At 42.2% G+C, this 23,169-nt stretch overlaps 1 protein-coding gene across 5 annotated transcripts in view; it reads left to right on the top strand.

Annotated features, from left to right (window-relative positions):
• LOC147020212 (glutamate receptor-interacting protein 2-like) overlaps window positions 1-23,169 on the top strand; it is a 588,802-nt gene that overhangs the window by 291,366 nt on the left and 274,267 nt on the right. For 4 of the 5 annotated variants that reach the window (XM_085895375.1, XM_085895372.1, XM_085895373.1 and 1 more), the window contains one exon: window positions 21,136-21,492. The exons of the other annotated variant lie outside the window; for it this stretch is intronic. In XM_085895375.1, the coding sequence (XP_085751501.1) occupies window positions 21,136-21,492 (357 nt within the window). The remainder of the gene's footprint in view (window positions 1-21,135; window positions 21,493-23,169) is intronic. 5 annotated transcript variants of the gene reach the window in all.

The raw sequence follows: 23,169 nt of genomic DNA on the forward strand, positions 1-23,169 counted from the left end.
CAGAGTACACTCAACATTTTAAAAGGATCGAACTCGGACATATAGGGAGATGGAGGAGAGAGGGGGAGATGGAAATGAGGGGAGAGGGAGAGAGATTGAAGAGAGAAGGGGGATTGGTGTGAGGAAGAGAGGGGAGGAGTTTCCTTCTGTATCCATCCTGTCCACCCCATTCCTCCCCATCCCATTGTCCATGATATAATTTAAATTGATATATTATCTAAAACCTTTCCCCATCACTGAGGATGGATACTTGAACTTTCTTTTACCATCCCTGGAGACTGGTACTTTTCTTATATTATATTTTAAGAATAGCAGATACTGTACAATTAATAAAGAGAAAACTTCACCATTTGAACTTTTGTCATCAAATTTTCAACAAACCTCTATGATGAGAATATGGAGAACACTCATTAATAATTGGGTCAAAATGTCAAAGGGCAAAGTCACTGGAAGTATAAATAGGTCTTATTAGCCCATCCGTTGTGCAGCACGAAACAGTCTGGTTTTGAAACAACTTCAGTTTCTTTATTTACCATTTGAGCTTTTGTTATCAAATTTTCAACAAACCTTTATTCAGAGAATATGGAGAACACTAATGCAAGAATTTTCCTTTTTTTTCAGCTGTTGTTTTCTTCAAGTTTAGTTCAAAAACAGAGGATGCAGATGGGTTTGCATTTTGAGATGCTTTGTAGTTGTGTTTTGGTTCAATGAATGGGTTTGTTTTTAATATAAAGAGTTAAGAATATATATATATATATATATATATATATATATATATATATATATATATATATATATATATATATATGTATATATATATATATATATATATATATATATATATATATATATATGTATATCAAATAATTAAAGACAAACGAGAAAAAGAAGGTTTGAAGTGGTGTTTAAGGACAGCTCCAGTGGACAGTTTGTATATGCTGCACTTGCACAAAGGTTTTTCTACAAAGGAAGCTAAGATCATGGCAGATAAGCCAAATGACATAATAGCATACTCACAGAAGGCCAGAGGATCGAAGGTGAACAGGGAGACAAGACATCATATATTTGTGTATGAGTGCAATAAAGGAAAGAGTTGTGGGTGGAAGATCAGTGAGAGGAGAAGAGAGCAGGGTTTGTTATGGTAGAAAGCATGAGGTAACAATAGGGAGCACTCATGCAGGACTGGAGGGAGGGGCATGAGACACAGTACACAGGCACAGGGAGTCGGTTCCACAGATGAGAGAATAGAGAGATGAAGGAATGTAGGTGAGCAGCTTATATTTGGAGAGGGTAACCAGGCATGGGATTCAGAAAGATTCAGAAAGAAAGATCAAGGCCATAAGGAAGCAACAGAAAACTGAGAGTCCATCGACCTGTCTGCAGATGGAAAGAAACAGACAATGGAACTTAGCCTCCGACTGAGGTATATCAATAACATGGAGCATTGGATTCTATCATTTCCTGGGGAGCATGACGGGGAGTGTTTTCACCAGCCCAGAGTGTGGATGTTGGCCACCCAAGACAGATTTTGAGCCCTAGGAACACCATCAATAGCATCTGTCCACAGGGATTGTCCAAAAAATGAGACAGAGGGAGACTGGAGGGGGGGGGGAGTTGGTGAGTTTGCAAGCCGGTACTTGCGGAGGGACAGAGTGAGAACATGAGAATTTCTTACGTGAAAGGCATGTTTGAGGTAGCTGACCAATGACTTATTTTCTTCTTGAGATGACTACTACAACAGCCTGTCCCTCAGAAGCATAACAGCATGAGGTACTACTCTCGACACTGGGTGGTCATTCCTAAAATCGAGCAAAGGATTATCTATGGAAGCAGAGAGATCATTGATCTCATCCAAAAATATGATTGGTTGGCTTGCTGGACACCAGCCTCAATAAGAAGATCTTGAGACAAAATGGCATCAAGAGAAACCCAATGTTTCTATTTGCAGAGAAAATCTACTAATCACTCAAGGAGGGTCCCCTGAACCATGATCAGAAAATTTGGAATGTAAGGCTGGGTGCTGGAGAGTATTGGAAGCTTGAGAGGTGTCCATAGAGATGGCCTGATCTCGTGTTGGAGACTTACTGCATCCATCTTTGTTTGAAATAATCAACTAGTCCACAGTGGAATAGCCAGGGTGAAGCGAAACTGATGATCAAAGATTAGAGAGTTGGACAAAAGATAATGCCTGAGGTCCGCATCAATGATATATTCCATCTATTTGCTTATGATGCTTCGAACACTAACCAGTTTGTATATGAGTCGATCAGACTTAAAACCCTTCTTGTGAATCGTGATGACATTTGCAACTTTCCAAAATGAAGGCAGGAGACTTTCTGAGAAAGACCGAGAGAAAAGTAAGAAAAGAGAAGAGGATGAGACTGAAGCTCAGTTTTTGTGGATTACAGAATCAATGCCATCCAGACCAGTTACAGAGGAGGAGTCAAGATCGATGAAGAACCTCTCAACAATAATGGGAGAGAAGTACACATGCTCCAGACTCGAGAGTCATTTCTTATGGGGGGAAGGGTGGGTGTTTTGGGACCCACATGCCTCATTGAAGGAAGGAATTGGCCTTTTCAGTCCAAACTGTGTTTTCAACTTTTCTCCTGAGCAGTGTCAAACATTACTCTCTCTTTTATGAATAAGTGTTCCAGAGATTGAACAGCTGCCACTGGACTAGGTAGGATGATGAGATACTTGAGAGGATTGACTGCAGGTTTGCTTGGTGTTGGGCTCTTCCTCTTGCAGGATTGATGTACTCTGGTTGCTCATGGTTTTGCAAAGGGATTTTACATTCCCATTAGTGGGGTTTCCCTTCCAGTTGGAATAGGCAAGGTGATTTCCTCTTCACTTGCCTCAGTGTCCCATGGTCAGGATGTTGAATATGACAGTTTGGAGGTATGATGGGATTAACTGGTGCAGTTTCTGTTCAACTTCTGTCCCACTGACAAACCAGACATTATCTGCCTAACAGAAACTTTCCTCTCCCAAGACGTGTCTGACTCCCAAGTATCTCTCCCTGGCTACTCCCTCCTCCGGTATGACAGACCTGAGCCTCGTCCTGGTGGAGGTGTTGCTCTCTTCATCAAAGACTCTATTCCTCACTCTCCATGCACTGCTCTCACTCCCCCACACCCCCAGGAATACCTCTGGCTTCGACTTCCCCTCCACTCCCACCTCATGTTTATATGTGTACTGTACCGTCCACCAAACAGTGATGACTCCATCTACACCTCACTATCCGAAAACATGGACCATCTTCTATCTTCTCATCCAAACTCTCTCTTCCTCTTATGTGGTGACTTCAATTGTCATCACGCCAGTTGGCTAGGTGTGGGTACCTCTCTCACCTGCCATGGCACCTCAGCAAAAGCTTTCTGCGACTCATTGGGACTGACTCAATCGGTCAACTTCCCGACCCGGATCTCAACCAATGGTACTCCATCTCTTCTGGATCTGGTTTTGACAAATTTCCCTGACAATATCTGCTGCTCTTCCTTCGCTCCAATTGGTTCTTCTGACCACGTCCTTGTCAAAGTGGATATCTCTCTGGCTGTTATCAGAGAACCACCTCACCGCCGTCGAGTCTGGCATTTCACTCAAGCTGACTGGCAGGGTCTCCGAGCAGCCATCAAACTTACAGACTGGTCTCCTATCACTACTTTCTCAAACATCAACTCATCCTGGGAATTCTTTCAAAGAAACTTGCTCTCCCTCATGCACAGATTTATCCCCTCTCGTGTTCAGTTGTCTTACCCTTCCTCCCGCCCTTGGTTTACTGAAGCTTGTGGCGAGGCAGTTGGCCTGAAACAACTTGCCTTTGCCTCATGGAAAGCAAACCCAACTGAGGGCAATCTCAGTTCTTTCCACAAAGCTCGGAACAAGTGTGTATCTACCCTCAGGAGAGCCAGAAAACAACATCTTTCTCATCTCAAGTCTGAACTCTCATACCTCTCTCCCTCCTCAAAATCCTGGTGGCGTTTAATCAAATCTGTTTCTGGTGTATGTTCCCCCTCCATCCCCTCCCTTACCTCAAATGGCTGCACTGCTGATTCCACACGTGATAAAGCTGAATGTCTAAACTCGGTGTTTGCAGCTAAATCTTGTGTCCTAAACCCATCACTATCTCTACCCACTTTACCCAGTCGCACCCAACTGTCCCTGGACTCTGTATCCTTTTCTCCTGACAAGGTGGAGAGCTTGCTTTCAAACCTCGAGTCAGATTCTGCAACCGGTCCAGACGGCATCAGCCCACGTGTCCTCAAAGCCTGCTCTTCTGCTCTTGCTCACCCTCTCTCTGTTCTATTCACCCTCTCATTTGCCCAAGGTCATCTGCCATCTGCTTGGAAATCTGCTAACATCACTGCCCTGCATAAAAAAGGTGCAAAAACAGATCCCTATAACTACAGACCAATCAGCCTTCTCCCAATCATCAGCAAGGTGATGGAATCCATCATCGCTTCAGATATGAAATCCTTCCTCTTCTCCAATGGCTTGATTTCCAATCATCAATTTGGTTTCAGACCAGGTCACTCTACCCTGGATATGCTGCTTCTGCTCTCCCATCAATGGATGGAGGTCCTCAATGCCAGACAGGAAATCCGAGCCGTATCCCTGGACATATCACGTGCTTTTGACACAGTCTGGCACCCTGCCCTACTCACCAAACTCTCTTCCCATGGTATTCAAGGCCATCTCCACTCATGGCTCGCAGACTTCCTCTCCTGTCGCAGTCAACGTGTGGCCCTAAATGGAGTTCTTTCATCCCCTCTTCCTGTGCAGGCTGGAGTTCCTCAAGGTAGCGTTCTGGGCCCTGTTCTTTTTCTGGTTTTCATCAATGATCTCTCGGACTCTCTGGAAAATCCTCTATTTCTCTTTGCCGACGACTCCACCCTCTGCCGTACCATCTGTCATCCCTCAGACCGGCAAGCAGCAGCTTCTTCGCTCACTGCAGATCTGGATAAAATCACAAACTGGTCCAACACGTGGAACATGTCTTTCAATCCAGACAAATCTCACACTCTCACTATGTCTCTTCGAAAGGACCGTTTACAAAACCCCCCCATCCACTTTCTCAACAATACTCTGGAAGAAGTCTTTTCTTTCAAGCTTCTAGGTCTCACTATCTGCCATGACCTTTCCTGGGAAAGTCACATTTCCAACCTCGCCTCAAAAGCCAGTCGCCGACTGGGAATCCTCCGTCGTGCTAAGTCCTTCCTCGGCCCTCTTGAGCTCCTGACCACTTACAAAGCTTTTGTCCGTAGCCTGATGGAATACTGCTCTCCCCTCTGGGCTGGTGCTCCTGCCTCCCACCTTTCTCGGCTTAACGCTGTCGAAACCAGGGCATTTAAGATCATCGGCATCTCCCGCAATGAAGCTGAGTCTTTGGGCCTCTCACTCAATCACCGCAGGTTGGTCGGTGGTCTTTCTGTCTTCTACCGACTCCTCTCCAGCCTTGCCCCCCTGCTCTCTCTGCGATTTGTCCCCACCACATTTCCACAGGGCGCTCAAGGTCCGCCAACAACCCCCTTCTGGTAAAACTACCAAAATCACGAATCACTGCTCATCTTCACTCTTTCATTCCTCTTTTTTCCCGCCTTTGGAATAAACTTCCTCACTCTATTCTTTCCCATTCTTCCCTCCAGGCTTTCAAAACAGCTGTTCACCACCACCTCTTATCTTCCCCCATCCAAATCCTCGATCTTTTCTACCCCCGATAATCCACCCAAGCCCACTTCCTTCATTTCTCCTGCTTTCCTTCCTGAAAGTCCCTGAAATGTCCATCTTCTCTTCGCCATGTTCCCCGTCCCATCCCCATCCCTCTCCCTTCCACAGTTCACCTAATGTGTCTGTTCCCCACTGTTTTGTCCCTTCCACTCCTGCCCCTCTTGTCTCATGCCTCCTTGATGTGAGTTGTGTGTTTGCTCTCATACGAGCCTCGACCAAGGTATACAAAAAAAAAAAAACTTAAAAGTGGCTACCAATGCATTGTATCTGGCACAAGTTCAATGTTTGACACAATATAGCTATTGTATGTAGAGCCATTTCAAGGTAATCTGAATAATGGTTGTAAAAATGTTAAAAGGCTTTTAATTCCATCTGTGAATTAAAGCAGCTGTACTTCATTATTTGCCTACTTGGAATTGCAATTGATCCCAAAAATGAAAGTGATTATGCATAATTCTCAATGTATTATAGAAATGTGCGAGACAAAAATAATACTCACCATAATGGGAAAGGTTCAGCAAGGACATCATGACACAATCGCAAATGGAACAGGTATTTATTTTGTCCCCTATACAGTCCAACATGCAAATTGATATTGGCCAGGAAGTGAAAAAAGCCATACATACCCCCCATGTCTCCCATAATAATTTTAACTTCTTTAAAATAAAATAATTTCTTACCAAATTTCTTTTGAGACTTTATTTTTCTGATGTGCCTTGATAAATATAGTCTTTATTGCTTGTACATGTAGTGGGTACTTCATATATGAAATGGGCCGTTTATTAACTTTTATGCATGGAGAGGGAAAGAGGTGTGAAAACGAAAAAAAATGAGCATAAAGCAGAGAAAAAAGGAAAAAGATGCAGGGGGGATTTGGAGAGAGGTAGGGGGAGGGGGTGCAGATATCAAAACTCTCCCATTTTTGTAGACATAATCAGTATATTGACCCCAAAATGGTTTCTACAGTGGAGAAGTCACTGCATTTTCATGACTATCTTGATATACAAGAGGCTAATGCTGTCTGTGTCTGTCCCATTCTGAAACACAGGAATGCTCTTCGGAGTGAAAAAAAATTTCCAGCAAAGGTTGTTTCAAATTAATCCAAATCTACAGGGAAATTATAATTTTTTTCAATCAGACCAAAAATTGAACCTCAGTGGCGTATAAAGCAACGGACCACTGCTTCAATCGCTCACAATATATTTTTTAATCTGCTGTTAATAAATATGCCATTATATATTTGCTGTGAAGAAATATGATGATTTTGAAATTTCACAATACTCTTTGCAGTATATTTAAAGGCTATTGCAGTCTGTCTGCCCCCCCCCCCCCCCAAACCACGAAAATGCTCCTTGGAAACAATAAATTATGTAAAAGTTGCTTCAAATGAATCCAAACCTATGGGGGAAATAATAAAATATTACCTCAATTTAGCTTTTTCAACCAGCACAACAATAAAAGGCTTCCTTTTATTTTAATATCACAATATATTTTTTAATTTGCTGTTAATAAATATGCCATGATATTTTTGCTGTTAAGAAATATGATGATTTTGAAATTTTACAATACTCTTTACAGCATATTTAATAGGCTAATGCAGTCTGTCTGTCCCCCAACCCCCCCTTTTCCCCTGAAACACGAAAATGCTCCTTGGAAACAATAAATTGTGTAAAAGTTGCTTCAAATGAATCCAAACCTATGGGGGAAATAATAAAATACTACCTCAATTTAGCATTTTCAACCAGCACAACAATAAAAGGCTTCCTTTTATTTTATTATCACAATATTTTTTTACCACGGGCTTCCAACTAGTCAAATATAACACTGCAGTCGGTAATGGATAATTGTCAAAAGAGCATTTGAGATCTGTATCTGGAGTTGCAGTATCATTTTACAAAACTTCATGAAATGGAACACATGCCAGCCATTTATTATCCTGCAGTAAATACCGATTCTATTCTCGGTATTCTCAATTAGTATTTACTTTGTGACTATTTTTACCTCTGCCACCAAAGGCGTACGGAGGTTACATTTTCAGCCCTGTCTGTCTGTTTGTTGAGACTGCTTATCTGTGAGCATGATATTTCAAAAAGTTGTGCATGAGTTGTGATAAAACTAGTTGGATGAGTTGGTTAGGTGACAAGAACAAGTCGATTCGATTTTGGTTCAGGTCTGGATTCAGATCCGTCCTATCGATGGGATACAAAATGTAAACTGTTCAGCCTGGCGGAGGCATGCGCTCTTCCGAGTGCCATTCTAGTTTAATAGATGCTGTGCATTGGTTCGACAGATTGTTTTTTAAAGTATTTTAACGTGGGGTCTATAAAGTTTAAGTTATTGTAAAAAAACAAACATTGAGTGCTCCAATCAAGAACCATCCTATTTTTCTCATAAATATTTTCATATAAATCTGTTTTAAAATCATGAATTGATAAAACAAGCAGTCATTGAAAATGTTGTCTTTGTAAATTTTATCAGTCCAAAAAAAAAATGGTTGTGGATTAGTTACTCAAAGTTAGGTGGCAATCTCATCTGGCATTTGTGAAGACAAGGCACAAGACTGAAGACAAGTTTTCACTAAATTTCATCAAGTTCATTTCAGTCCATCCAAGGTTTGGTTGTAAAGGTTTGATTGAGTTTGACTCAGCCATTCTAAAGACTTAAACCTAAAATTTTGTCAAATCCTTCAAATGTAATATGATGGATGTATTTATTTCATGGCTGAGCAATGAAATTAACTAACTCCAGATATTTGGTCAAAGATTAATCGAGCCCTTGAAGAGATAGAGCGCTAAATATTAAAAGTATATAATAACTCTTACTAAGATATAACTGTACATTGCAAAAAAGTATTATTGTGAAAAATTTCTTGAAGTGACTATTAATTTATATCTCTATATTTTATCCTCTTATAACATACATTTGATGGAAAATCGCAAAGGAATACGATGCTCAACCCCACCCTTATAAGAATCACTTTTATTTATTATCGAAAATATATTTCCTTGGTATGTATATTTTTAAAATAAATCTATCAGTATGATGTGTTTTTATTTTTCATTTCAATCACCCCAACAATAAAACATTGCCTTAATAGTCTAGGCAATCTAGCCCATTTTTTCACTTGATCGGGAACAAATTGCAACAGAATTTTTTTAGCGCAATGCATTTCTATGAGGTCCCCAGAACACCATACTAAAAGTCCTTAGAAATCCCTGTTGCGGAAATACGTCTAATTTGTATAAATCCAATATGGCGGCCAATTATCAATATTGTGCCATATCTTTGCTCACAGATGACATATTTGAGTGATTTCAACTTCTAGAATGGGTATTTTGTATATAAGGATGCATTTAGCATACTTTTAAACTTCCCTGGAACAAAATCTCATTTGCATAAATCCAATATGGCCCCCAAATATCAATATCTTGCCAAATCTTTGCTCTCAGATGATGTATTTTAGTGATTTAAATTTCTATAATGAGATCTTTGGATCCAAGGATGCATTTGTAATACTTAAAAATTCCATTGGATGCATCTAGGACACACACTATATGCAAAGTCTGCATATGTATACCAGCAAATAATGCTTAATCTGTCAGAAAGTCATCTAGATGTCCATCAGCAATTTGAGAAAGGATACCATGTGGTGAGGCGCAGTGATAGGTATTGGGCAGGACTATCCACGGATCTCACAACTTAGCAAGTGCTGATGAGAAGTGTAAAGACACATGGAGGCCTGACAAGAGGAAAAGGAATGACAGAAACTCAGCGTTTGGTGTGGGTCCTTGCCAGCATGTGCAAATATCAATGAGGCCATGCAGAAGCTCAGTGGCATCTCATTTGAAACCAGTGACCAGCGCAAAGACCTGTCAAAAGCTAGACAAGCTAGAGATGTCAATGACACCCTTGATCTTATCAGCTATCTCAGGGAGAGAGATCCATTCGCACGGGATCCGTCCCTGTTTAACATTGCAATTGGCATGACAGCCCAGGAAGGAGTCAACGTTGAAAGATCAAGAACAGTTGGAGAAAAGATTCTGGCACCCATGGTTGGGAAATCTGTAGAAGAGTTCACCTTCCGGAAATGTGATCGAGCAGTGACACTTAATTCAAGATCAACTGTCAAGATCAAAGGAGAATCTGTGAAGGTAGATCCACAGTTGATCTTCCAGAGACTGGTAACCATTGGGGAGCACTGTGAAGATCTACAGTCACTCTTCAAATATGAACTGTGTAGTTAACCCCCCCCCCCCCAGCATTGTTTGAATCTTCCTTCCTTCCCCTGCAGGCCAATAAGGCTGTCCTTGCCGATGTTCTCTGGAAGACCATGCAAGGGGAGCAACGAGAACCAATTGGAAATGTCCAGTATATTCTCGATGGTGGTGCGCTACTTCATCATCTTCCATGGCCAAGAGGTTCCACATATGAGAGTGTCAATCAGCTTTATGTCACATATGTTACACATAAATATGGGGCTGCTACCATTATCTTTGATGGATACCAAGACGATCCAACAACAAAAGATGCCACGCACATGAGAAGGACAGGGGCTTCTTCAGGCATGACAGTAAACTTCACTGGTGGAATGTTATACAGTCCAAGAAGGAGTAATTCTTGAAAAATGTGACAAACAAACAGCGATCTATTGTTTATCTTAGTGACAAACGAGAGCGGGCTGGGTGTAATATAGATCATGCAAAGCATGATGCTGATGTGCTCATTGTCCAAACAGCTGTTGCATCTGCTAGAATCAAAGACACTGTCCTGATAGGGGATGACACGGACTTGCTCATCCTCCTACTGCATCATGCTGAACTGGATGCACATGACTTGTTCCTGGCCCCAGAGCCCAGGCAATCAGCAAAAAAGACCAGGATATGGTGCATAAAGCAGTCTAAGGAATTTCTTGGTCCTGATGTTTGTGACCATGTGTTATTTATCCATGCAATCCTTGGCTGCGATACAACTTCTCGCCTGTTTGGATTGGGAAAGGGTTTAGCAGTAAGGAAGATCAAGAGTGTTGCCTTGTTCCATCAGCAAGCTAAGCTGTTCAGCCAAGAAGGACATGTGGCAAAACAGGACATTATTGCAGCAGGAGAAAAAGCACTTGAGTCATTATATGGTGGTGCCAAAGAACAAGGACTGGACACTTTACAATACAGGTGATTTTGTGAGAAGGTTTCCAAGAGCACATCTCATGTGGAACCTCAAACTCTACCCCCAACCTCAGCAGCTGCAAAGTATCACAGCCTCCGTGTATATTATCAGATGGTGGAGTGGAAAGGAAGAAGCATCAATATGAAGCTTGGAAGAGTGGGGATGGCACATGGTGGATGGACAATGTTTGCCAATACAAACTGACCAGCTTGCAGCCCCATCAAAACTACTGGATGTCATCTACTGTAACTGTAAAACAGACTGTAATACAAAGAGGTGAACATGTAGAAAGTATAGTCTGCATTGCAGTGCTGTTTGTGGAGAATGCCGTGGGACAAGTTGTGCCAACTCACAGCTACCAGATTTCACTGATGACGATAATGATGACCTTGGTGGGCCTCTTCAGTAGGGTATTAATATGCCTGCAATGAAACACGAGCCAAAGAAGTGACTGTCATAAATTTGATGACAAAATATCGATATTTGGTGGTCATATTTGATTTTATTAAATTAATCCATCATTTTATTTAAACCCATCCAATCAAAATATTAAACTATCCCAAATTTAGCCTTTGATCCCTTCAAATATTCTAGAAATATAAACCGCTCAAACCTGTTGTCTGAGAGTAAATATATGGCAAAATATTGATATTTGGCAGCCATATTGGATTTATGCAAATGAGATTTTGTTCCAGGGAAGTTTAAAAGTATTCTAAATGCATCCTTGTATACAAAATACCCATTCTAGAAGTTGAAATCACCCAAATATGTCATCTGTGAGCAAAGATATGGCACAATATTGATAATAATTGGCCGCCATATTGGATTTATGCAAATTAGATGTATTTCCGCAACAGGGATTTCTTAGGACTTTTAGTATGGTGTTCTGGAGACCTCATAGAAATGCATTGCGCTAAAAAATTTCTGTTGCAATTTGTTCCCGATCAAACCTTATTTTGCCTGGACTATAAAGGGAATTTTTTTTTTAATTGCTTAAACAAAATTTAACCCCAATTAGCAAAGTATCAAAAGGATTTTATAAAATTGCACCTGTGGAACGCTCACCTGTGGAACCAACTTATCCAGTCTGTTCAGTCTCATTCTCCCCTCCAGGGCTTCAAGACAGCCGTTCTACATAATGACAAAAAGGATAACGAAATAAAAACGGATAGCAATGACAGGGCAGAGCCTTCTGTGGAATGCCAACAGGAACAATGTACTCGTTCTGTTACAGAAGAGGAACCAGTAACTCAATTGCGATTAGATGACCAGGATGACACATGTGTAGTTTCTGGTAGGCTGTCCTCCTCCTCAAGTGAAACTTTGGGCGCAATCCAGAGGAAAGGTAAACAAAGTACAATATTGTTATGGCTGTGGAAATTCGCAATACACCATAAAGGTTCCTTAGATTAGCTATGCCGGTAAGTGAGTGTTCAGATAGGTCCCCACCGTTGTTTAAAAGGTATTCTTCATGTTCACTGGCCTGCGACTCTTTGAGATAGCCGTTTTTCTTTTTCGATTGTTATTTTGAACAAACCTCCACGCGAACAACAAGCCGCGTTGAAAACCGTCGAAGGCAAAAGGAAACCAGAGGAGTTCCGATGGGCGCGTGGATTTTTCCTGCCTGTTTCTCCGAGGAGTGTGACGGACGCGGGGTGGGCGGCTCGCCCCCGATTGGTGGACGCACGGGGTGACGCGGTGGGAATGAGGAACGCCCCTTTTCGGGAACCTTCTCGAAGGAAGGTGGAGCCGAAAACGGGGAGGAGCGAAGGGCAGAGCCCCGCACTATATAAAGTGGACCGCGCGTGAGGCTCACGCTCTCTGTCTGGGTCATCGACGTCACTCTCTCTCTGTCGGGGTCGTGTTGGATTCTACTCGCTCTCTTGGTGGATGTCATCCTCTCGCTTCATCTTCAAGCTCTCTCTTGGTGGTCGAGGTCGGGCTCTCTCGTCTTGGCGTTGGGCGACCTGTCGGTGAAGGCGCAGGCCGGTGGCGAGTCCGGGCGACGCCTCAGAGATGCAGACGGGAGGTGCAGCCCTGCCGGCTGTGCGGTGCGAATCTGCGCGTCTGGCAAGGGACACCGGAGAGAACTCACCGACCACATCATCGCAAAGGGCCGAGAGCAGGCACGGCTACGCTAGCTGCCGTGGGAACAAGGCGTCGCGACCTGCCCACCATCACACCTCGAGGGGGCAGGTAACCAGCACGGTCTTGTGGGCCTTTTCGGTCATCCACGGCCCACGACCATAAAGGTTTACGAACCCCGTCTACCTGCCTACCTATGGGGAGGGTTTTCCTGTTGTTTTTCTATGCATGCTGTGGCGCCGTGTCCTGTTAAGTAACGACTGTGTAAGTGACTGTAGATAATAATTGTAGTCGGTGGTATTGCTTGGCCTTCTATTTGTCGCTTGTATATTGCATGACTGTATACGTGTCGCTGGAATAAATATCCTTGTGTGCAATGTATCCCGTTTGTCGCGTCCTCCTTTCACCCCATTGAAATGCCATCTTGCATCGTTGAATGAGTAGTGGGTTTTAAACACCCGATAAATAATCTGAACCGTCGAGGTCGGCGATAACACCGCTCGGTTATCCCTGCAGAACGGAACGAACCGCTTAAGCGGTTTGTGTCCTAAGCCGACCTGCGGCGTGGTGCAACCTCTCGGTAGGTTACCCGCGCGGTATTTAGGTATATCAACATTCGGCGATTCACCCTATTTCGCGCGGGTAGAATGCGGACTGGGTTGTGGTGAGGTTAAACCCCACCCGTGACTGGCTCCTGGCGGTAGTTCCAGGAGGGTCACGACTGAATTGTCCGCCCAGTGGGCGACGCGGATGCCATTAGTGGTATGCGTCTGATCGCACGCCAGGCGGGCCAGAATTCGTAACAATATCTAAGGAGGATGATGTTCTTTTATTGAGCGAAACGTTTAGGCAATGCAATGTGCAAATTAAAGACTATTTTCCGGATATTAAGGCTTTCATTGTGATTGCAAAGCAGATGATACAAAGGAATGATTCTGCAGAACTTTCTGAACCTCAATTTCAGTGTCTAAGGTAAGCTGTGACAAAAGCAAACAAAAAATTGCAGGTCGAAGGTCTTGTACATGCTTAGTTTCTCCGGAGAATTACGGAGTATTCAAATGATGCAAACCTGAGAGAAAATTAAAGCTGATATTACCCTATTGCAGGAGACTCATGCCACAAACACTTTAACAGCTGTGTGGGTAAAACGTTTTAGAGGGCAGTGGTTCTTAAGCGAGTTTCCTACACCTAAATCTGGTGTGGCTATTTCTTTAAGCCACAAGTTTTCTGTGCAACAGGTTTCGTTCAAAGAAATATGTCGAGGACACCTCATATCGGTAGAGTTTCTGTGTAATGCCCAAAAAATCGTGGTGGTGAATGTTCATACTCCAAGTGATCCTATAGAAAGGAAAATTTTCTTTCTTAAACTGCAAAATTTCATTAAAGACCTGGATTTCATTAAAGATTCAACCTCATTTATTTGCTTTGCTGGAGATTTTAATTCAACAATTCACCCAGAAGATGATATGAATGGTCATGAACCTTATGCAGCCTCCACTAAGGGGTTGGAGAATATCGTAAATAAATATTGTTTTGAGGATGTGTGGTGACAACAACACCCACATTTGCATAGCTATACATGCTGCAGAGGTCAGAATAGCTTTATATCAAGGACAAGACTTGATAGAATGTGTGTTACTAAGCCAATGTTGAATGCTGTCTACATCCCAAATTCTACCAACTGGTTTCACAGATCATAGCTTCGTCGTGCTGTCCTTTAAATTACCCTCATCATCAGGTAGTAGAGCATATTGGACTCTTAACACTCGCCTCCTAAGTGACAAAAAAATGTAAGGATTGTTTCAAGGTTGTATGGGAAAAAAAATTCCACCTCCAAGCCTGAGCATGCTAACCTCTGGTTGTGGTGGGACCTTGCAAAATCCCAAATAAAATATCTCTGCCAGCAATATAGTCTGCAGTATATACCAACAAGATGTAATCTCACTCAATTGATCTGTTAAAGTCAAAAAAAATTATCATTTATTATTACTCAATTTTTTAACGTTTATTTTGTAGTGCATTTTGTTAAAAAAAATATATACCAGCGTACTAAAAAAATTTTTTAAAACAAAATAAATTAGTAAAATCCCCACACCCCCAAAAAATACAGACTTTAAAATGGTGTTAATGCAGGAATTTGTTCTTCCCGTGCCAAAGCCAGAATGCTCATGGCATTTCCCTGCTGAATGGCCAAGCTCAGTTGCTGCTTGAACCAGACCAGTTGCCTCATATCGCCAGTGGATGCAAAGAGCCTTCTACCGATATCCCTGATGATGTTGGACGTAGATCGGCCATACACTCCTGTTGTTTCGATGACAATTGGTTCGAATATATAAGTTTGGCTGAGGCCAGTGTATTTCTTATGTTTCAAAACTTCCGCATCGGTGGCAGCCGCTCCGGCAAGCTCAAGTCTAAATTGTTTCCTTCAAGCAAAATAATAACGATGCTGGAAAGGACACACAAGATCAGTTGCTATGGGCAAAGAGAACATTGCTAGCTGAAATGGTAAAGCAAAGGGCAATGGGTACCCGAGTACTAATGCAGATGAGTAACCTGACATTAGATATGCCAAACAAAGAGTACTTCAACTTGGAGAACTCCACCAAAAAGTTACAACAAAACCATGGCGAACTCACTTCAAATGGAGCCCTTAAAGACCTCTCAGCAAGGAGTAGGGGGTGTCTTAAAAGACTTTTACTCCAACATTTACTCCCCTCGCAGTGTGGATAATGACATGATACAGGAACTGATTGCTGGACTTTCAAAAGTTGAAGAGGACCAGCGACGAATACTTGACACCTCAATCTTGGCAAAAGAACTTGAAGCCACCATGCGAAGCTTAAAAGACGGAAAGGTCCCTGGGATTAATGCCTACCTGGAGAATTTTATAAGACTTTTTGGAAGCTTATTGGACTTAAGTTGCTAAATGTCCTCGAGGAAAGCATCCACATTGGAGAGTTGTCATTGTCGTGCAGTAGAGCAGTTGTGTGTTGACTACCCAAAACCGTGGATCTTCAAATCATTGAAAACTGGTGACTGTGTCAAATTATTGTGTGCTGATTATAAGATTTTCTCTAAGGTTCTTACAAATCATGTGAAAGTTGTAGTTGGTTCTGTTGTACACCCAGACCAGACTTATTCTGTACCGGTAAGGTCTATTCATAATAGCATTTTACTGGATAAAAATAGTCTTTCTTGTGACAACAACTTGTATGATAATTATGGACAATTGTTTATTGACCAAGCGAAAGCCTTTGATCGTGTTGACCATAAATACCTTTTTTTCTGTCCTTAACAAGATGGGTTTTGGAGAATATTTCACCTCCTATGTGAAACTTTTGTACACTGATACTTACTACATGATGAAAGTTAATAACAGGTTATGCTCTCCCTTTCCTTTTCGACGAGGTATTCATCCTCTTTTGGGGCTATTGTATGCAATTGCCCTTGAACCACTCTTGTCCTCTATCAGGTGGCAAATGCCCCAGTATGAGGAGGGAGTAGAAGGCCCAAAATTTGTGCTGTCTGCTAATGCTGATGATGTTTGCGTATCAATTTGGGGCCCAAATAGTGTTTCTGTTTTGCAACGATATTTGGAAAATTTCTCTGCACCCTCCTCTAGCGAAGTAAATTGGAGCAAAAGTACAGCCATTTGGTGCGGTCATAAAAATCTTTCCTCAATAGCGCTACCTTCTCTCCCACAGAACATAGCATGGAGATTTGATAGGGTTAAATACCTCTGAGTTTATCTTGGTAATCTGAAGATAGAATTGAAAAATTGGGAATATGTGTTAGAACAGATTATATGTCGTTTAAAAACATGGGAAGGACTATGCAGATCTCTGTCATACAGAGGACACAGCCTTGTCATCAACATCCTAATAACAGCTCAGTTATGGCACAAAGTTATTGCTTTGCAGTCACCTAAATAACTAATCCTTGCATCCAGCAAGCAATGGTTAATTTATTTTGGAGTGGGTACCACTAGCTTTGGCCTGCTGTACTGTACCGCCCCCAGAAAGAGGGTGGCCAAGGTGTTATGGACATCATCGGCTGAGTCATGGCCTTTCATCTGCAATCTGTGCATAAACTGCTGTTCACCGAGCAGCTGCCATGGCGTCCCTTTGCCCTTTTTTGTTGCAACAGGTTGGAGGATTACGGTATGATCAGCAACTTTTCTTGATGGACCCAGAACGGATTCAATTTGGCACACTTCTGAGTTTTTACCAAAGCTTGCTGGACACTTGGATGGGCTTTGGCATCCACCGGTTAATTGAAGGTTACAGTTTCCGAATGTTCCTCCAGGAACCTTTATTCTACAACCAGTTTCTCCCAGGGATTCCTCAGTTTCTCCCAGTTTCTCCCAGTTTCTCCCATAGCAAGGCCTTGGTCAAGAAATTTATACAAGGACGAGTCAATGAGGTGTGGGTCTAAGGTCTCAGGTCTCAGGGATTCATCTGGGTCTTGGTGGAGATCGGCTGCATCAATTGCGACAAACCTTGGGTGCAGATCTGTTCAACTTGTAGACCAAATTGTCTAAATTGTGGTTTGGAAACTTAGATTGCTGAATATTGGCTGGGAAGGTGCTGGTATTGTGGAGGATTTTCGGTTCGCTTTTCCCAAAATTAAGGTGCTCCCACGTTTCAGTTAAGCAGTGAACATATACCCACCCCCCCCCACCCTCCCCTTTTTACTTGGTAACTAAATCTGGTTCCCATGACCTCTCCAAACAAAGACAAGCAGCATCATCCCTTTCTGGATCAACACGTATAGCAATGTGGTCAGAACGGCTAGGGGCCAGATGTCCGTCAGGCTCACTGTGGCTTGTGATGTATACGCGACCTATCCACGGCCTATTGGCAGACATACAATGGAGATTAGCACATTGGGCTTTCCCTTCCAACATACTCATACACCATTTCAATAGCTCAGTACAAGTTACTTGTCCCTTCTGTGAGCAGAAGGAGGATCTCTTCCATGCTTACGTGCAATGCAAAAGACTAAAACCTCTCTTCTACTTACTTTCAGATTTTTTTTTTCATTAACTGTCCTTTCCTTTCACGTCACACATGTTTGTAGTTGGGGTGCCCTTCAAGCCCTCTTGCAGGGACTCTGGTGTTCTCAATTTCCTGGTTTCTGTTGCAAAATATGCTATATACAAATCAAGGAAATTAAAATTGACAAAAGTTACAGGTCTGATGTCGTGCCGAATTTCAGAGGGTTTGTGGCAGCAAGACTTCGGCTAGAATTTGAACATTACTTAAGCATGGAGAATATTCAACTTTTTGAGAGAAAATGGTGTTGTGGCAAAGTTTTGTGCTTTGTGGATAAAGTAGAATTTGTTATCACCTTGTAATGTTTTATGGAAAGGTTTGATGCTTTTTTCCTTTCTTCTTGTCTTGGTTTTTGTGTCCTTTCTTGTTTTTAGATCCTCGTGGAGGATCTCTAAGTCTTGCTCATGTTGTTGGTCTTGTGGACTTTTTTGATTCACAGCCTACAGTTTTGATCGAAACTTCCTGAAACTTGGCGTATACATGTAAACGTACCCTGCGCAGACAGTAACGATCTCCGATTTTGAAAATTCCTCCTAGAAAAACAAGTTATGACGTCAAAATATCTCCGCTAATGGAAATCGCCTAAAAAATTATCTCCGAAACTAGGCAAGCTTTTTGAATTCTGTTTGCGGGAATCGAACAGGGCATTAGCAGAGTTGAATTACCGCACATATGATGCATCACTCTGACCTCATATCAATTTTTATGACGTCATTCCTATTTTTTGACATTTTTTGTTTCACAACCCAGAGTTTTCATCGGATCTTCGTGAATCTTGCCATGTATATGCAGAAAGCCCATGCGCAGGCAGCAACCATCTCCGATTTTGGAAATTCTTCCTATAAAAAAAGTTGACGTCATAATATCGCCTCTAATGGAAATCGCCTATACCATTATCTCCGAAACTAGGCAAGCTGTTTGAATTTTGTTTGCGGGAATCAAGCCGGGCATTAGCACAGATAATTTATTGCAAACCTGATACATCACAATGACGTCATATTCGTTTTTATGACATCATCTTTAAGAGGACGAGGATCTTAGCTCATTCGAGCTTGTTTTTTCTTTTAACTTTTTGTGTGGATCAAACAAACAAATTTCAAATTAATATCTCTGTCTCTGCCTGTCTATCTCTGTCTCTCTCTGTCTCTCACACTCACACACACACACACACACACACACACATATACACACACACACACACACACACACACACACACACACACACACACACACACCCATCAATTCATACCATCACACCTTCGGCTCTGCAACCGAAATTCTCATTCCTTGTACAGTGATTCATGTATTTAGGAAATTGCCAAAATGTTGTTTACCTTTTACTCATGGAAAGCAAACCCCAACTAATGGAAACCTGCGGTCTCAATGTAAAACTCTTATCTCTGGTCATTGGTTTAGCTTTCCCCCATGTCATTCCACCCTGAACACGCTGCTTCTATGATATAAAAATGATGCGAGTTCCCTTCCCAGGAACACCAACACAGGACGAGGATATAAGACCCATCAAAGCCTGCACTATGGTTACCAATTATGGTTGTTTGTTGGTGCTCTATCCTATTTAAATGCTGAGCATCATACAAGCAACCAGCACAAACCATTTGTATTCTTTGGTATAACTCAGCCAGGACTCAAACCACCAACACTCTACACTCTGAGAAGATGCTCTAACCATTTGGCCGCTGGATATGGTAATTCCAGGACCTGGCAATGAATCATTTACTTTACTAATGCTAAAGTTCCTACTCCAAATGGATGGAACACAGTGACAAACCATAGGTCTGTGGAGAGAGAGAAATATGTGTACATATCAGGAAAGGGTCAAATGATGAAGGGAGGTTTTGTGGTATGTTAATTTTACTAATTGTATAATTGTGGTGACAAACATTGAAGTATTGGTCATAGAAAGTGCATAATTGATGTGCCATTGAATAATTCATTTGGAATCATGCAGCATTGCATTTATGTTTTGAAATATTTTAAATGAAATCGCGATTCTGTGTCAAATCTGTAAAGATTGGCATTGAAGCATGCATGTTCATCGAGCATCCTGCTGGCATAAAATTACATATTCGTGGACAAGATTAGTGCTCGATCCAAGCGGGACCTCATGTTGACCCCTTGCACTATTTTATTGTTTAGTGCCCAAAACCTCAGTGCATCATTTCAAATCGATTTTGCTCTATCTCTACTCTTTAGATAGGACCGCAGGACCAAATGGCTCAGTCTTTTGCTCTTCACTGAGGGTGATACATGCTCGCTTCTTACATTTGCTTTGTGTGGTCAGAATGAACGTGGCATCAGCAGGACATGGCCCCAGGAAGATAGACTGTCTGAAGAAGGTTCTTGGATTAACAGTTCAATGCCACACTAGCTGTAGGCAGTTTGTGTGGGACTTAATACTTCTGTCAAAATATCCCCAAGCCCACCTCTTTCCAAATGTCAAGTTTTTCCTTCCTGAGAGTTTGCTTCTGTATCCATCTTGTCCATATTATGGGTCCTTTCTTATCCCATATTCCTCCCCACATCCCTTATTTATCCCGTCTCCCTCGATTTTGTCACTCAACCCTGATGTTTGTTTTTCCACCCTCTCTCTCAGCTCTTCCTTTTGTTCTGTTGCATTCTGATCTGTTCTGTGTTCTGGCTCTTCCACGAGCCTTGACTTTGTATCCTAAAAAAGAAGAAATTCCTTTGCACAGCTGAGCTAATACGAAAGATTTGTGCTTCTTATGAAGGCCTATCTTAAAACAATTTTTTTGTTTGTTTCTGTTTTTGAAGAATAGACTCATGCAAGAGCAAGGCAATGCACTAACTGTGGGGAAAAGGGACAACATGCAGATGCAACAAGGGGAATAATTCACAAACATGCCTGAAAGTTTGAAGGATTTTAAATATTCATTTTGTATGACATACCTTTAACAGTGCAGTGAAGAAATACTCTTCCATTGCATCCACTCGCTGCTTTAATGAGAATCGTTAGTCTGTCATTTCATTTATAATAGCTCATTTGCCTACCATATTATCAGACTGCTTTTGAAAATGTTACATTTATTGTCCAATCACGATGTTCCTTTCATCCTTGATATTGCAGTGGAAAAAAATGCATTGAGACTACACCAACCGATGGCTGGGCTGCCATGCCCATGTCTACCAGTGGAATTGCCTCTCCCAAGTCCTCAGAGTCCGAGTGGAGCAGGGCCATCCCCTCCTCCACCCCCACCTCGGCGCAGAAGAGGATCAGGCTGTACCATTCCTCCGAGTTGCTTTTCCTCAATTCCTGGGGGTTCACTCCCACGCAGTTTTTATTCGAGCTATGCTGGAAGCACTGATGGAGGAACTGTGAGAACAAGAGGAAGCCCAGGAGAGACTCTACCAGCAAGTCTATGCATGAGTGGTTCTTTGGGGTCACTTACAGTGCAAACAACACGACCAGAGCAACAAAGCTGCTGTAAGTCGGCCATAAATTGCCCTCTGCATATGCAAGTGCCTACCCACAACACTTTCCCAACCCATAGTCATAAAGTCTGCATGGGGTTGATTTAGACAAGAAAACTACCTCTTACTCCCTCTCTTTACATGTATCGCTTTGAAGTAAATTGGCTTCATTGCTGATATGAATGAATAGTTAAAAATAATCTTCAAATAGATATTCAGCAACCGTTTAAACAACTATGAAAATAATGATGCTGCTTTGGTGCTGCAGACTGTAATAATATTCATACATTCCTGCACTTGGCTATCATAGATGCATAGAAGTACATTTTCAAAAAGCATTCCCAAGTCATTGATCACCATCCAGACACGTGATCTCTTCACCTCCATTAACCTGACTGAACCCAAACCTTTTGCTTGCAGGTTACTTTCTTTCCTCCCCTTCTCTCTCTTTTCCTGGTCATTCATTCCTTTCCTTGTGTCCAACTGTGGCCCCACTGTCAGTACATTCCCTTTTTACCCCTCAGCCCGAATTGGGCTGAAAAAGGGGTATTGTCGTCACAGGCGTTGTCCGGTGGGCATCCGGGCGTCCGTCCGGGCGTCTGTCAACTTTTGGTTTCCGTCAATTTTGAGGAGAACGCCTTGTCCGATTAAATCCATTTTTGCAGGGTGTGTTGGGGTTGAGTAGAGGAAGGTTCCTTTCGAAAATGGGTGCGCTGCGATTTTCAATGTGGCCTCCATGGCAGCCATCTTGAAATTGGTTTCCGTCGATTTCGAGGAGAACGCCTTGTCCGATTCAATCCATTTTTGCAGGGTATGTTGGGGCTGGGTAGAGGAAGGTTCCTTTCGATAATGAGCACAATTTGATTCTCGGCTAGGCCACCAGGGGGCCAAAACTGAAAACCTAGAAATGGCTATTTCTCCTGAACGAATGGCTGGATCATCGCCAATTTTTTTTTATCACAGGTATATCTGATGAGGATACATGATATATAAACCGGGTTTTTGATTTGACCTACTTTTCAAGGTCACAGAGGTCAAAGTTCATACTTCGGTGTTCGGGCGTCCGTCAACTTTTGGTTTCCGTCGATTTCGAGTAGAATGCCTCGTCCGATTAAATGCATTTTTGCAGTGTGTGTGTTGGGGTTGAGTAGAGGAAGGTTCTTTTCGAAAATGGACACGCTGCGATTTTCAGTGTGGCCGCCATGGCAGTCATCTTGAAATTGGTTTTCGTCAATTTCGAGAACGGTTTGGCTTGTTCGATTAAATGCATTTTTGCAGTTGTGTGTGTTGGAGTTGAGTAGAGGAAGGTTCCTTTCGAAAATGGGTGCGCTGCGATTTTCACTAGCCGCCACGGTAACCATCTTGAAGTCTGATTGATTTTCGATATGACGTCCAACGTGCTCTCACTGACTGCATCGTCGTGATATCACTGCTTCCTTTTACAATGCATGGGCTGAGGGGTTACACCCGCTTTGCGGAGCTATTTATTACTCTTTGTCACCCCGCTCCTCCAATTTTGTGTCTGTATGTATGTGTGTGTATATATATTTCGGCACGCCCCTTTTTTTGTTCCACCATCAGATTTTTGTTACTGCATGAAATGAAACAAGCTTTGACATATATTGGAATGATATTATTGTCTTCCTTAAGAGGACCCTGAAAATTCGTTTTGATGATTATGGTAGTTAAA

Source organism: Eptatretus burgeri, chromosome 9 (assembly GCF_056783735.1).
Source record: "Eptatretus burgeri isolate ZD-2024b chromosome 9, Ebu_testis_v1, whole genome shotgun sequence".
Classification (NCBI taxonomy): domain Eukaryota; kingdom Metazoa; phylum Chordata; class Myxini; order Myxiniformes; family Myxinidae; genus Eptatretus; species Eptatretus burgeri.